The sequence below is a fragment of the Ruditapes philippinarum genome, unplaced genomic scaffold (assembly GCF_026571515.1).
Source record: "Ruditapes philippinarum isolate M1 unplaced genomic scaffold, ASM2657151v2 ctg1266_1_1_1_1, whole genome shotgun sequence".
Classification (NCBI taxonomy): Eukaryota; Metazoa; Mollusca; class Bivalvia; order Venerida; family Veneridae; genus Ruditapes; species Ruditapes philippinarum.
The window spans coordinates 53,861-66,973 of NW_026851704.1; the positions used below are offsets into that span (position 1 = coordinate 53,861).

Sequence of the window (13,113 nt, forward strand, 5' to 3'; positions counted from 1 at the left end):
TTTTGTTTTATCTTTTATACTGCCTACCCAGCGGTTGAGGCACGAACTTTGTTCCTGTTTCCATTCATTTATGTGACATGCTGCGAATCACCGAAGCGGAAACCAATATATGACTTTACATAATATAAATCGGAAGGAATTGTTTATTAAGAATTTATTTTTAGCTGTAAATCGAAGGGATTAATTGATAAAATTCGGCTCCATGGACAAAACAGATAATATACACAAATAGCTCCGCTTGTGGGCCAAGAGTAATAAAACTATAATGGCTGAATATCAAATTCTTTCCTTTTTGGTTGGGGTGTATGTCGCATCAACACTGTCAAGGTCACAATAAAGTTTTCAAGGTCTACAGGTGAAGGAAGACCTCAGGCGCCCCTTCATGTATAATTTCAGGTACAAGAGGGTACGTGAGTGGAACCAACGACGTTCCATACACTAGTTTGATAGCTTCCTCACCTGAAAGAATTTGAAATCCTTGGCGAGATTCGGACCCAGAAAGACGAGAGACATGTTGTATTTATAGTGACTTAATATTTTGTATGGTAGTCAAATTATTTAAACGTTTTAAAACTCTTGTTTGGCCTTTCTGAAGAATTAAATATTTATTCATTTCTGAGGCATAATGTGCCTTTAACATAAACATTTAGAACTGTTATCAGTAAAGTTTTTACGACACTCTGGATCTTTAACTCTATCTTTCTATAATGTGTACACACATACAGATGTTTAACATTACACATATATACCTGTGTTTAAAAGTTTAAAATTTAGACTTGTCAGGTTATTATAGATAAAGACTTTATCTCGCTAATGTAGGTCAGATTTTATTTTTTGTAAAAAAGCAATATGTTGTGGAGTTTAGTATCAATAGTTTTAACTTTACTTGCACTTAAACTTTTTATGAGTGTTTTAAATAAAATCAAAATCAGCAATTATAAGGGCCGGTATGTACTCGTCACAGGTTGCGATTCAGGGTTTGGCTATTTGTTAACCAAAAGACTGGACTTGTTAGGTTTCAATGTGTTTGCTGGATGTCTAACCAAGGCCGGAGTTGAGAATCTAAGAAGCGAGTGTTCAGAAAAAGTAACCGCTGTTCAACTAGATGTATCGAACGATGACAATATAAATGCAGTAGCAGGCCTCGTCAAAAAGAAGCTTAAGCCAGACCAAGGTACAATCTTACTTTAATCTTACTTTAATCAGAGTAATGAATCAAGCGCCAAGTATTGTTTATTAAATAATTATACAATGATATTGGTGTTTCAAACACCTGCAGACAAGATGTAACTCAAAACATGAATAATTCAAAAAAGTTTTCATGTTACTTCAAGGTGTTCTTATATTTTACATAAATTGGTAATCAATTTGAAATGAATTTGCTTAAATGTTCAAAAAAGCACAAGTTAAATTATCATTATGTCTATTTTTTATACCTTGCATTAGGACACCAGTTGGTATGTGCATTTAAATAAGATATCTAGTAACTGATATATATTGCGATTGTGAAATAGGTTTGTGGGCAGTCGTAAATAACGCTGGGATTATTGGCAGTATTGGCCCAACATCATGGCAAACTAGAGAAGACTATGAAAAAACAATGTCAGTAAATCTTTACGGTGTCATCATGGTAACCAAGACATTTATGCCGCTTGTTCAAAAAGGAAAAGGCAGAATCATTAACACATCCAGCATCATGGGGAGAATTGCCTTTTCCAACGCATCATACTGTATTTCTAAATATGGCGTGGAGGCTTTCTCAGATGTCCTTAGGTTTGTGACTTTATTCACGTGTAGAATAGAATTTATTTAAACACTTAACTTTATATTAATGTAATTTCTACAAATATAAAACTGAATCCCATATTTCAATCTTTTTCCTGTATTCATAACAATCTAAAACTGTCTTTCGGATTGAATGTTTAATCTTTGTAAAGAGTGGGACAGTCTCTTTACATTTTAAATCGTTTTAATATTTCATCTTAAACCTTTATTTAGTATCGATTATGGGCCGATAGCGATTATATTTAGTATTGCTTATATATAAAAGGGTATGTAAAAGGCATTTCGATGGATTTGTTTTTACAGTTTTGTTTATGTTGGTATGCATATATGATTTTAATATTTTTGTAATAGAAGAATATTTAGTTAACTTGCAAATATAAGACAAGGAAAGGTACAATAATTTACATTTCAGACGAGAGATGTATGGATCAGAAGTAAGCGTACACATTATAGAACCGGGATTTTATAGAACAGCTATATTAGATAGAGAATTATTTGAACGAAAAGTGGAAACCAAGATAACAAATTTACCGAAGGACATTAAAGAGACACTACCTGTCAATTTAGTTACACTAAGTATATCACTTTTATCAAAGTACTCGTATGTAGATGTTTCTGTAGTTGACCGAATGATACATTCCTTGCTTGTTTGTTTGTTTGGATATTTTTGTTTCAAGTGTGCATCATGTTTTATTTTAAATGTTTCGTTAATATTTATTACTGAAATAACATCTAGCCTGGTAATGATGGTGGTGAAACTTTATCCCTCGGACTACGGCAGTAAGCCACATTGAATTAAAGCAGCACAAGTCAGCTAACACTGGTTCTTACTTATAAGAATGGTTGTTGCAATCAACTATTTATTCATATTAGGAAACCATTGAGCAGTTTTTAAACGTTTTGATATATTTTATGGAATGTCAATCAAATGCTCATTGAAATATTGAATTGTCGTGACGGCAAATCTCTTATATTCAACATTTTACCCGTGATTGTGTAACTACACAAAATGTAATATGAAAATAACAGGGATAAACATGCTGATAGAATCTGGCTGTTCTTGTTTACATACGCTCCTTCGAATAAAAAAGAAAAGAACACAATCGAGAGTAGTTGTTATGGGTGATTTCAACTATCGTGATATAGACTGGAAGCATTGGATTTCAAGTGCGCCTGAAAATCATGTAAGTCATGAATTTATAGAAGCTGTACGTGATAGTTATCTTCATCAAAACATAGAATTTTATACAAGATACAGAAACGGCCAAAGACCAAGTACTTTAGATCTTGTTTTCTCATCAGAAGAACTTTTAGTGAACAATATTGAACACTTCAGTCCCCTGGGTAAAAGTGACCATATAGTGATTACCTTTGGTATTGACTGTAATTCCAGCAATGAGGCATACATGAAAGAGTCATTTACTTATGATCGAGGAAACTATGATGAAATGAAAACTGACTTGAGTAATGTTGATTGGATAAGTGAATTTCAAGGTAAAGAAGTGAATGAAAATTGGATATTTTTCAAAGATAAAATAACAGAATCAATGAAAAAACATATTCCTGTTAAGAAAATCAAATCATCAAATAGGGGTTATAAACCAATTTGGATGACTAGAGAAGCTCTTAAAGCGGTGAAAAAGAAACATAGGGCATGGAACAAATATAGACAAACAAATGAACATGTTCATTTTCAATATTTTTGTCGTCAACGTAATATAGCTACCCGTGAATGTCGTAAAGCCAGAAATAACTTTGAAACAAAAATTGCAGAGGATACAAATCAGAAAGCATTTTACAAATATGTGAATTCTCGCAAAAAAGTCCAAAATGGAATAGCAGACTTAAAGAGAGACGATGGTTCGATTACGGAAAATGACTTGGAAAAAACTGAAGAACTAAATAGGTTTTTCAAGTCTGTATTTACTATTGAAGATTTGAACAATATTCCATATATAAATGATAGAAGTTCTGGTAAAAGTATCTTGGAAGTACAGTTCAATGAGCAAATTACCATGAAATTACTTGAAAATCTTAACGTAACTAAATCATGTGGACCTGATTTCTTACACCCTAGAGTCCTGAAAGAAGTTAAGAATGCAATATGTTTACCATTGACTCTTTTATTTCATCAATCTTTTGAAGAAGAAGAAACACCGATTGACTGGAAAACGGCAAATGTGAAAGCGTTGTTTAAGAAAGGGGAGAGAAACCAGGCAGGAAACTATCGACCAGTAAGTTTGACTTGTGTCCCCTGTAAGCTTATGGAAAAGGTGGTAAGGGATCAATTAGTGAAACATATGACTGAAAACAATCTATTTTCAAATTCACAATATGGATTCAGAACACTGAGATCTTGTGCTATACAATTACTGGAAGTTATGGAAAAATGGACGGAATGGATAGACGATAGTCAAAATTTTGATTGTATTTATTATGATTTTCAAAAGGCGTTTGACACTGTTCCATATGTTAGATTATTGAAGAAACTTGAAAGTTATGGAATTAATGGTAAATTATTAAAATGGATTGATGCTTTTCTCCGGGATAGAAGACAAAGGGTTGTAATTGGTAGTGAAAAATCTCAATGGACTGAAGTCACCAGTGGTATTCCACAGGGAAGTGTCTTAGGACCTACACTATTTTTGATTTACATTAACGACATAGAAGATGCCATTGAAGGAACATTGCGTTTATTTGCTGATGATACAAAACTGTACAATTTAGCGAATGATGATGCAGATATAGAGAAAATTCAATCTGACAATGACAAATTAAGTATATGGAGTGAAAAGTGGTTACTTAAGTTTAATGCAAACAAGTGCACTACATCACACTACGGAAATCATAATGTCAATAATACCTACCATCTTAAAGTAAACAACACCAGAAATGAAATTTCAAACAGTGAATCTGTAAAAGACCTTGGAGTTACTTTTGATGTGAATATGAAATTTAGACAGCAAATAAATGATTGCATCAATAAAGGAAATAAAATTACAGGACTAATGAGAAGAACATTTCTGCATTTCACAGTGAAATCTTTCGGGAAATTATTTAAAACCCTAGTTAGGCCTCATCTAGAATATGGAAACATTATTTGGAATCCTCGTTTTAAGAAAGACATCAATGCAATTGAATCAGTACAAAGACGTGCAACAAAACTAGTTGGTCAACTAAGAAATCTGTCATATGAACAACGACTTAAAACACTGAAATTGCCGTCACTAGCATATCGTCGATTTAGAGGTGACATGATTGAAGTTTTTAAATTGTTACATCATAAGGAGGATATTAACTATGAAGTGTTTTTTGAATTAAATAACAATGCAAATACAAGAGGTCATGGGTATAAACTGAAAGTGAAATCATGTAGAACTGAGATTAGAAAGCATTTCTTTTCTCTACGGGTTATCTCGGACTGGAACAATTTACCAGAAGTGGTTGTGAATGCTCCTTCACTTAATAGCTTTAAAAACAGGTTGGACAAATTCATGGGAGAAACACAGTATACCACCATACCGGATCAGAACTGGGTACAAAACCATGGGGGGGTTATAGAAGACGATGATGACGTCTTGCGACCTCAACTCCAGTAAACCTAAACAAACAAAGGCACCATGATAAATATTGTATCGATATTTTCCGTTCCTCTCATATGTACTTTCATTTGATACTAAAAATCATCTCGCATTAACTTACGAGGCCGGTTTCGAAATTTGTCCTTTTATTACGATGCTGTGGCTACTGGCAATGTAAAAGAGCCATCGCAAATGTGACGAAGCCGACATAAACATATAATGGCGTAGACATAATGGAATTATCTGATTTATATTAATGGATAGACGTAAAGAAAATCTCAAAATTGAATGAGATAGGGTGTTCAGTATCTACTACGCCTATATATCTATAAAAGATTAAATGTGAAAAACTATTTCATCACTGATTGGATAACTTGCAAGTAAAAACTTCAGTATTTTGGTATAGTATGTTAGATGTGCATAACTAGTGTCTTTGATCGGAATTATTTGATTTTTGTTTTTGAAACTTGGTCATGTAAGTGTATTCTTTTATTGATGTATCTGCTTGTGAAAGACAACACACAAGTTGTTATTTGATAAACATTCTAATAAAGTCATTTTGTGGAACTTCGCATCTAAATTGCATCTACAAAGATGAGAAAAATTTTCTACTTGGCATAGCGTTCATCGATTTTTTAAAAACAACGGATATTTTTAGAAACTGGGTTTTAAAATTTGATCGATGGGTCTACAACAGAAGTGTTGAGGGCTCTCATTTAAACATATCTCCAAAATGTGAGAGCCGCTGTTTAGTAGGGGTGTTAACACTATACAACCAAGTCTGATAACAGAGTAACAATATCAAACATGGATAGTGTACTCCGCATCAGAACTCCGAACCAGTATAAATTAGTCGTTAAACACCGCAGAGATTGTTAATATTTCAGTTAGAAAAGAAAAGATTCATAGAAGGCCTGTTAATTTCCTGTTAACATCGGATTAACCCCAGAAGTTTGATTAATATAATTTTATGATGTTGTATACATGTATTCATGTTTTGTAGGTAAAAGCAGTTTTTGAACACGTGTTGTTAATATTTGAAAATGTATACCTTTCAAATACCCTATTTTATATAACTCATGCTATATATATCTTTTTTTCGTTTTTTTTATATAAGTAGTTCTAAAAATATAAACAGCAATTAAAAACGTAGATAGTTCCAGTACATTTCGATTCAATTTGCATTTCACAGTGGGCGATGGATTTGAAAGATTAGTAAAGAAAGTGGCATCTTCAAATGTGCATGAGGTTGTAGACGCATACATAAATGCAATAACATCAAGGTTTCCAAGGAAAAGGTACATCATTGTTTAAGCATTTAATGGATTATATATATCAAAGATAAAAGACCATAAGACATTGTTTAGCCATTCTTTACAGAATTACATGATACTGTGTCTTTGTTTCTTAGAGGGATACATCCACAGTTCGTATTCTAGAAGTATTTTGTAATCTGGGGATTTAGCCCCTTTATTTATACACACCATGGTCTGCATGTCTATTTTGATTAAAACAATACACAAGAAAACATTGAATAGCTTGAAGTGACTTGATTCATAACAGAAGACATGTAATACCATAAATACTTAATATGTTGATAGTATTTAGTACCATAAGTGATACCCAAACAATTGGATTGTGATGTTAAGTCTGAGATGACCAAATATGACAGCAGATAATTAATTGATCAAGAAAGAGAATAATACTAAATTTTATTCATTTTATAAATCTTAATAGTGTAACACCTATGACTCTAACAGCATGTTTATGTTCAAGAAATATGTCATAAGAATATTCAAATGATACATTTCTACATTTGTATTTGAACTAAAATAAGCTATATAGATAACGTGAGATAATATGTATATATGTTTATCAATGGATCTAAACGTCGGCACCATTTAGTTAATATAATCAGTCTAACATTCATCTCCAGTAAACCATCTCACATTGAAGTGAATAGTTATCAGGTTAAACATTCAACTGTTGAAACGATGTTTTGTTACAGTTGCAAAGCCGGTGCATTTTAACGATGTTTGACTAGTTTAAATAAGAGCTAATTTCACCAAATATTGATTACTTTTATACTTTAAATGTTTACCAGTCAAATGTTTATTTATTTTACAGGTATTCTGTCGGGTTTGATGCCAACTATATATTCCTTCCTTTGTCAATTTTACCTGAATTTATCAGTGACTGGGTATTAAAGAAGATGATATAAACAACCACAGTTGATACCGCCGACAAATATCCAAGAATAACACAAACGCATAATTTTCTTTATAAAAGGATTTGCGACTCTAAACATATCATTTACAATGCTGACATTGTAGTCAAACTCACGATCTGTGATTCTAGTACGTTTTTTTTAATTTAGATACAACGTGAATCATTTTAACATTATGTTTAGCTAGCCGGAGTTCATTCAATGACTCAATGAGAAATTTTATTCCTCTAATGCAACTCTCCAACATTGTCATACGCTTCAGAATATAAATCAATTAAATACAAATACATTCTTCTTTTTTGTCATGTTAAGACCTTATTATACCGTCAAAATTTTATCATTTAAAGTGTATAAAGCTAGATAGATAGATAGATAGATAGATAGATTGATAGATAGATAGATAGATAGATAGATAGATAGATAGATAGATAGATAGATAGATAGATAGATAGATAGATAGATAGATAGATAGATAGATAGATAGATAGATAGATAGATAGATAGATAGATAGATAGATAGATAGATAGATAGATAGATAGATAGATAGATAGATAGATAGATAGATAGATAGATAGATAGATAGATAGATAGATAGATAGATAGATAGATAGATAGATAGATAGATAGATAGATAGATAGATAGATAGATAGATAGATAGATAGATAGATAGATAGATAGATAGATAGATAGATAGATAGATAGATAGATAGATAGATAGATAGATAGATAGATAGATAGATAGATAGATAGATAGATAGATAGATAGATAGATAGATAGATAGATAGATAGATAGATAGATAGATAGATAGATAGATAGATAGATAGATAGATAGATAGATAGATAGATAGATAGATAGATAGATAGATAGATAGATAGATAGATAGATAGATAGATAGATAGATAGATAGATAGATAGATAGATAGATAGATAGATAGATAGATAGATAGATAGATCTCTTCATCATAATTTGCCAAATAACAAATGCTCTACCAGAACCAGTAGCTATTGGTTCTTTACAATATTTCACTTTTCAAAATTTAACGCGTGTTCCTTTATGGCTCCATTACCGGTAATTTTATCAATATTTCAATGCGTCTGCAAACAATATCATTGGACTTATTGTTAAGAGGCGGACTTAATATGATTGACGGTTAGGCAATTTTAAGCGAATAGAAATGTACAGCAGAAAATGGTTTTTGGTTTAACTTTAGCAAGACTGAAGCGTAGTGTATTTAAATCGCAAGGGAAGTAAAATTCGATTTGGTAAATAATTGTACTCTGTGCTAAAGATATCTTAAAAATACTAGTAAACAATATCAAAGTTACTTTTAATAATAAAAAGGAAAGGAATCTTTCTAATTTTTGACTGGATATAAACACTTGATACATAATTTTGTACTTTACAAAATGAATACAAAAGAAAGAATTGATTCTTCTGATTCTGACCTTTTGTTACTTTATGCGCATTTAGAAAGGATTGCTCGTAAGAAATATTTAAGTGATGATTATCTTAAAGGTATTGAATCTCATTTTGATGAGTATTTCAGAAGTATTGAACAGAATCCTACTGGAATGGAGTCAGTCCCTAAATTGACTCTTCTCAACAGTGATAAATGGGCTAAAGAAGCGAAAATCACTCCACAAATAGCAAAGGTTGCTGGTGTCGATATATCGGAAAATATTCCTATAAATGGGGATTCTGTGTTACTACGTGCGATGTCAATAAAAACCAAAAATAATTCGAGAAAGAAAACGCTTGATAAAATAATCAACATCATAATAAAGTACTGTCCGTTTCAAATTAAGAAAAGTCATGATAATATCAAAGGAGCAAGTCCAGTCAATCTTGCTATTGCACTGGAAGACATAGAAATTCTTAAGACAATGTCAATGAAAATAAAGAAAATAAAGGCAATGTCCAAAACAGAAAAGATAGATATCGAGTGTGCCGAGGGAGAGATATTTCAAGACACCGTGATGATGGCGGGAACACCTCTAGGTATTGCTTCTCTGATATGCAACAAAAGGATATTCAATATCATTCTGAAAAAATTTGAGCAGAAATTACATCTTGTCAATGAGAAGGGCGATACCCTTATTCATTCTATGATAAAATATGCTCATGTTCAACCAAATAAGTTAGAAGCAATACTTGAGATGCTCAGATATATCATAGATTGTAAATTCGAAAAAGAAAAATCTAAGAAAAATAAGATGAGCTATTCAGCAGTACGCCAAGAAGACTATAGAAACCAGATTAAAATTATGTTGATGACGAAGAACAAAGAGGAGCTTACACCATTGCAACTGGCAGCCAAGAGGCAACAGTTTGAAATATTTGAAGTAGTTTTGCAACATGAGGTAATCAAGGCAAAATTAACATTACTTTTATTCTTAGATAATGCTGAATTATTTGATAAATGTTGCTATTCATTTGGATATAGTCGGCGAACCTTAAGTTCGTCTCATTTTATACAAAAAAAGTAGTTCACTGAATTCCGTTAAAGTACAAAAAACAGTGCCGCTTGCACGTTAATTTGCTAAAAACTTGGTTGCCCGGGAATGACAAATTAAGCGATAAAATACAAATACACAAATGCTATGTCATATCGCTAGAGAAATTATTTGCTAATGATCTGAGGTTAATTCGAAAATCAATGTTCAGGAAAACACATGTCGATGATGTTGACACAAACAAACAAACCACGTTTATTCTAAATCAAATGGGAAGACCAACTATTTATTTACAATACGCAGGGAGTTTTAGTTTTTAGTGGCATAGAAGTAGAATTTTCGCAAGGTTTCCAAACAGTTGGTGGTTTGAGTCAGGGGTTGTGTGCTCACTTGATTATAATCTTTTTTGGAGCAATTAAACAAACCTGAGATAGATATTAAGATCAAAGTTATGTTTAACTTTTAGCTTTCGGGATTATCCGAAATTAGACGGAATTTATTTATAACATTGATGATTTACATGTTGTCTTCATTAAATTTGTACCTCCCTAAAATTTAATGTTTCATCTATTTAATTATTAAAATATTATTGATTTAATGGCACCCAGTGCCGTCTCAGACCACCTAAAATAAACCTGGGAACGCCACAGCGACATAGCTCAAAGAACGCGCTGTGTGTTAAAGTTTTATATTACATTATTTAAAAGTGCTTGATAGAAAATAGGATCTTGTCTAAAATTGCGGGAGCTTGGTGTTAAACCCAATTAACGTTTTTGTTAATAGTTTGAATAGTATCCTTCAGAAACATCAAATATGATAAAAGAAACCATCCATGTGTATTTTATGAGTTATAAATATTTGTCGAGCGGTAAAGACGAGTTTTTAGAAAGATGGACTTAAAGATAATACGAGTACTTTATGGTATAGAAGAATGCCCATGACGTTGCAGTGAGTCTTGAAAACGACAATGTGTTGTCAGATATCTAAATGACGTTATAAAATTCTAACTGATAAAATGCATATATCTAAGATTTATTTTAAGTATTCAATTTATGTAATACTATCCAAAAAGTATTCTTACAATGTTTGAACTTTGATAAATCCAAGTCGATGGATTAATTTTGCTTTGTGATCAAGGAATACTTCGCTACGGTAAACGAAAACTACAACGTTTTATTTGGTTTGAACAATATGTATTTCTTCTTCAATGTTTACAGACAAAATTACAGCATATAAGTTGCATTCAGGATTTCTTTTTTTTATTTTATTTATATTCGTACATTTACATACATGCGTGCACCTGTTGTTTTTTCAGCATCAATTTGATCATGCACGTTGTTCTTTCATTTAATAAAATGATGTTAAGAAATGAAACATATTTTATGCCTCAACTTCAGATGCGTATTATTTTTCGATTTCCCCAACAACCAAATCTAACAATAATTCAGAAGACATAGGATTGTGTTGCTAGCACACTTTCGGTGAATACATCCGGAATTGTCTAACAAAAGCAGTCTTTATGGCTATAACGGATTATAATTATTCACCTAATGGGTTATAAGGTATTGACCTTATATTTCGTACAGCGGCAAATATTTTGAAAACATTTTAGAATGTTTAACGTCACGGCTTATGATATTGTAACAAAGTTCAGACTGCGCCGTATGCGAATTATTTTGTTTTTTTTTAAATTATTTTTGCATTAAAATTATTTAATTTATGGCTCAGTTCCGGTTATTCTGGATCATCCCTCGTTTACATGTATCTTAATACATGTTGTTGTATTTGGTTTAATATCGCTTTATAATAGTAATTCAGTTATATAATAGAAAACAGTAACTACCAACTTTTCCATATGTTTCAGAGTTATAGTACAATCTGTTTATATGCAGTATTATAGTTGTTGACAAGTATTCACACTTTAAGTTTCAGTACGTACATGCGTGTTGTACTATTGTCCAGATCTGTATGTTTTGTTTGCCTCATGCAGGAATAAATTGAGATTATGTCAATATAAACGGGATTTAAACAGTGTCCTTGAAGAATTAAACAATAACAATATTTCTTTATGTTTCATAAACGAACTATGACTATGTTTCTCATTTTTAATGTTCCTAAACTTAAACTTTTTTTCAGATCTACATTCCTAAGCATACAAACGACAGTCTCTTCCATTATCAAAAATACGACATCACTGAAATAGAAACGCTTGCACTGAACGACGGAGTCAAAGGAACACATCTCGAGAACATAAAGACCGAGCATCATGAATCCGTCTTAGAATATGTTCTTCATCATAGAACGGACAAGGCTTCCCGATTCACAAACATAACGCCAGTGAAAGATGTGATCAAAGAAAAATGGAAGTATTATAGTTGGCCCTTTAGGATCTGGTTCTTAATGTATTTTATTTTTATGGGCATTCTATCTTATGCCGCTGTTAGGAGGTCACAAATCCGGAAATCTTTGGGAAGTAATGGCGAAATTCAGTATTCATATCAATATCGTGTGACACAGGACGTTTATGTTACAACTGTTTCATTTCTTGGTGCGTTTTTTGCCCTAATATTTATTTCAATTGAGTCCCGCATCCACTATATCAAAAGGTTCCGTACAAAAACATCGGCATAATTAAGGAAAAGGCTTAAAGAAAATATCAGCTTCGTAAATATCATACTCGAAATTTATGTTTATGGTATACAATGTTATTTTTTCACTTTTTCTGATTTTTGACTGTGTACTTGCTTTAAGTGCTGGAAAAATAAAATATCATCGTACGAAAACTACTGTCTGATATTTGCCATAATAAATGGCTGGTATCTTGTGTTACTCTTTCTTCGAACATGCAAGGTATTTAGTTTCTACACTCTTCTTATTCATAGGGTTATACTGGATATGTTAAAGTTTGCAGTTGTTATGATAATATTTCTTGTAGCGTTTTCCATTGCAATGTTCATGGTAATGCAGGGTGCAGACTCGAACGACGACGATTTTGACAACATTGGTAAAACGATGGTAAAAATGTTAACGATAATGCTTGGTATCGGTGAGCTCGGGGTGT

The 13,113-nt window shown here is 32.0% G+C and overlaps 2 protein-coding genes across 2 annotated transcripts; both read left to right on the top strand.

Moving 5' to 3' along the window:
• The first annotated feature begins 802 nt into the window (after positions 1–802).
• Positions 803–7,892, top strand: LOC132737693 (17-beta-hydroxysteroid dehydrogenase type 6-like). The gene is made up of 5 exons (XM_060725030.1): positions 803–1,174; positions 1,515–1,773; positions 2,198–2,361; positions 6,559–6,664; positions 7,494–7,892. Exons 1-5 carry the CDS (start codon positions 850–852, stop codon positions 7,585–7,587), a joined length of 948 nt encoding a protein of 315 aa, XP_060581013.1. The 5' UTR covers positions 803–849; the 3' UTR covers positions 7,588–7,892.
• Positions 7,893–8,736: 844 nt separating this feature from the next.
• Positions 8,737–12,683, top strand: LOC132737644 (uncharacterized). The gene is made up of 2 exons (XM_060724980.1): positions 8,737–9,959; positions 12,189–12,683. Exons 1-2 carry the CDS (start codon positions 9,006–9,008, stop codon positions 12,681–12,683), a joined length of 1,449 nt encoding a protein of 482 aa, XP_060580963.1. The 5' UTR covers positions 8,737–9,005.
• The last annotated feature ends 430 nt before the right edge of the window (positions 12,684–13,113 follow it).

Bases quoted from the DNA above. Each gene is read 5' to 3' on its own strand.
- LOC132737693 (XM_060725030.1), top strand. From the start codon at position 850: ATGTTGTGGAGTTTAGTATCAATAGTTTTAACTTTACTTGCACTTAAA. The intron at 1,175-1,514 runs GTACAATCTTAC...ATTGTGAAATAG, and splicing joins GAAGCTTAAGCCAGACCAAG to GTTTGTGGGCAGTCGTAAAT. The intron at 2,362-6,558 runs GTATATCACTTT...TGCATTTCACAG, and splicing joins TGTCAATTTAGTTACACTAA to TGGGCGATGGATTTGAAAGA.
- LOC132737644 (XM_060724980.1), top strand. From the start codon at position 9,006: ATGAATACAAAAGAAAGAATTGATTCTTCTGATTCTGACCTTTTGTTA. The intron at 9,960-12,188 runs GTAATCAAGGCA...ACTTTTTTTCAG, and splicing joins AAGTAGTTTTGCAACATGAG to ATCTACATTCCTAAGCATAC.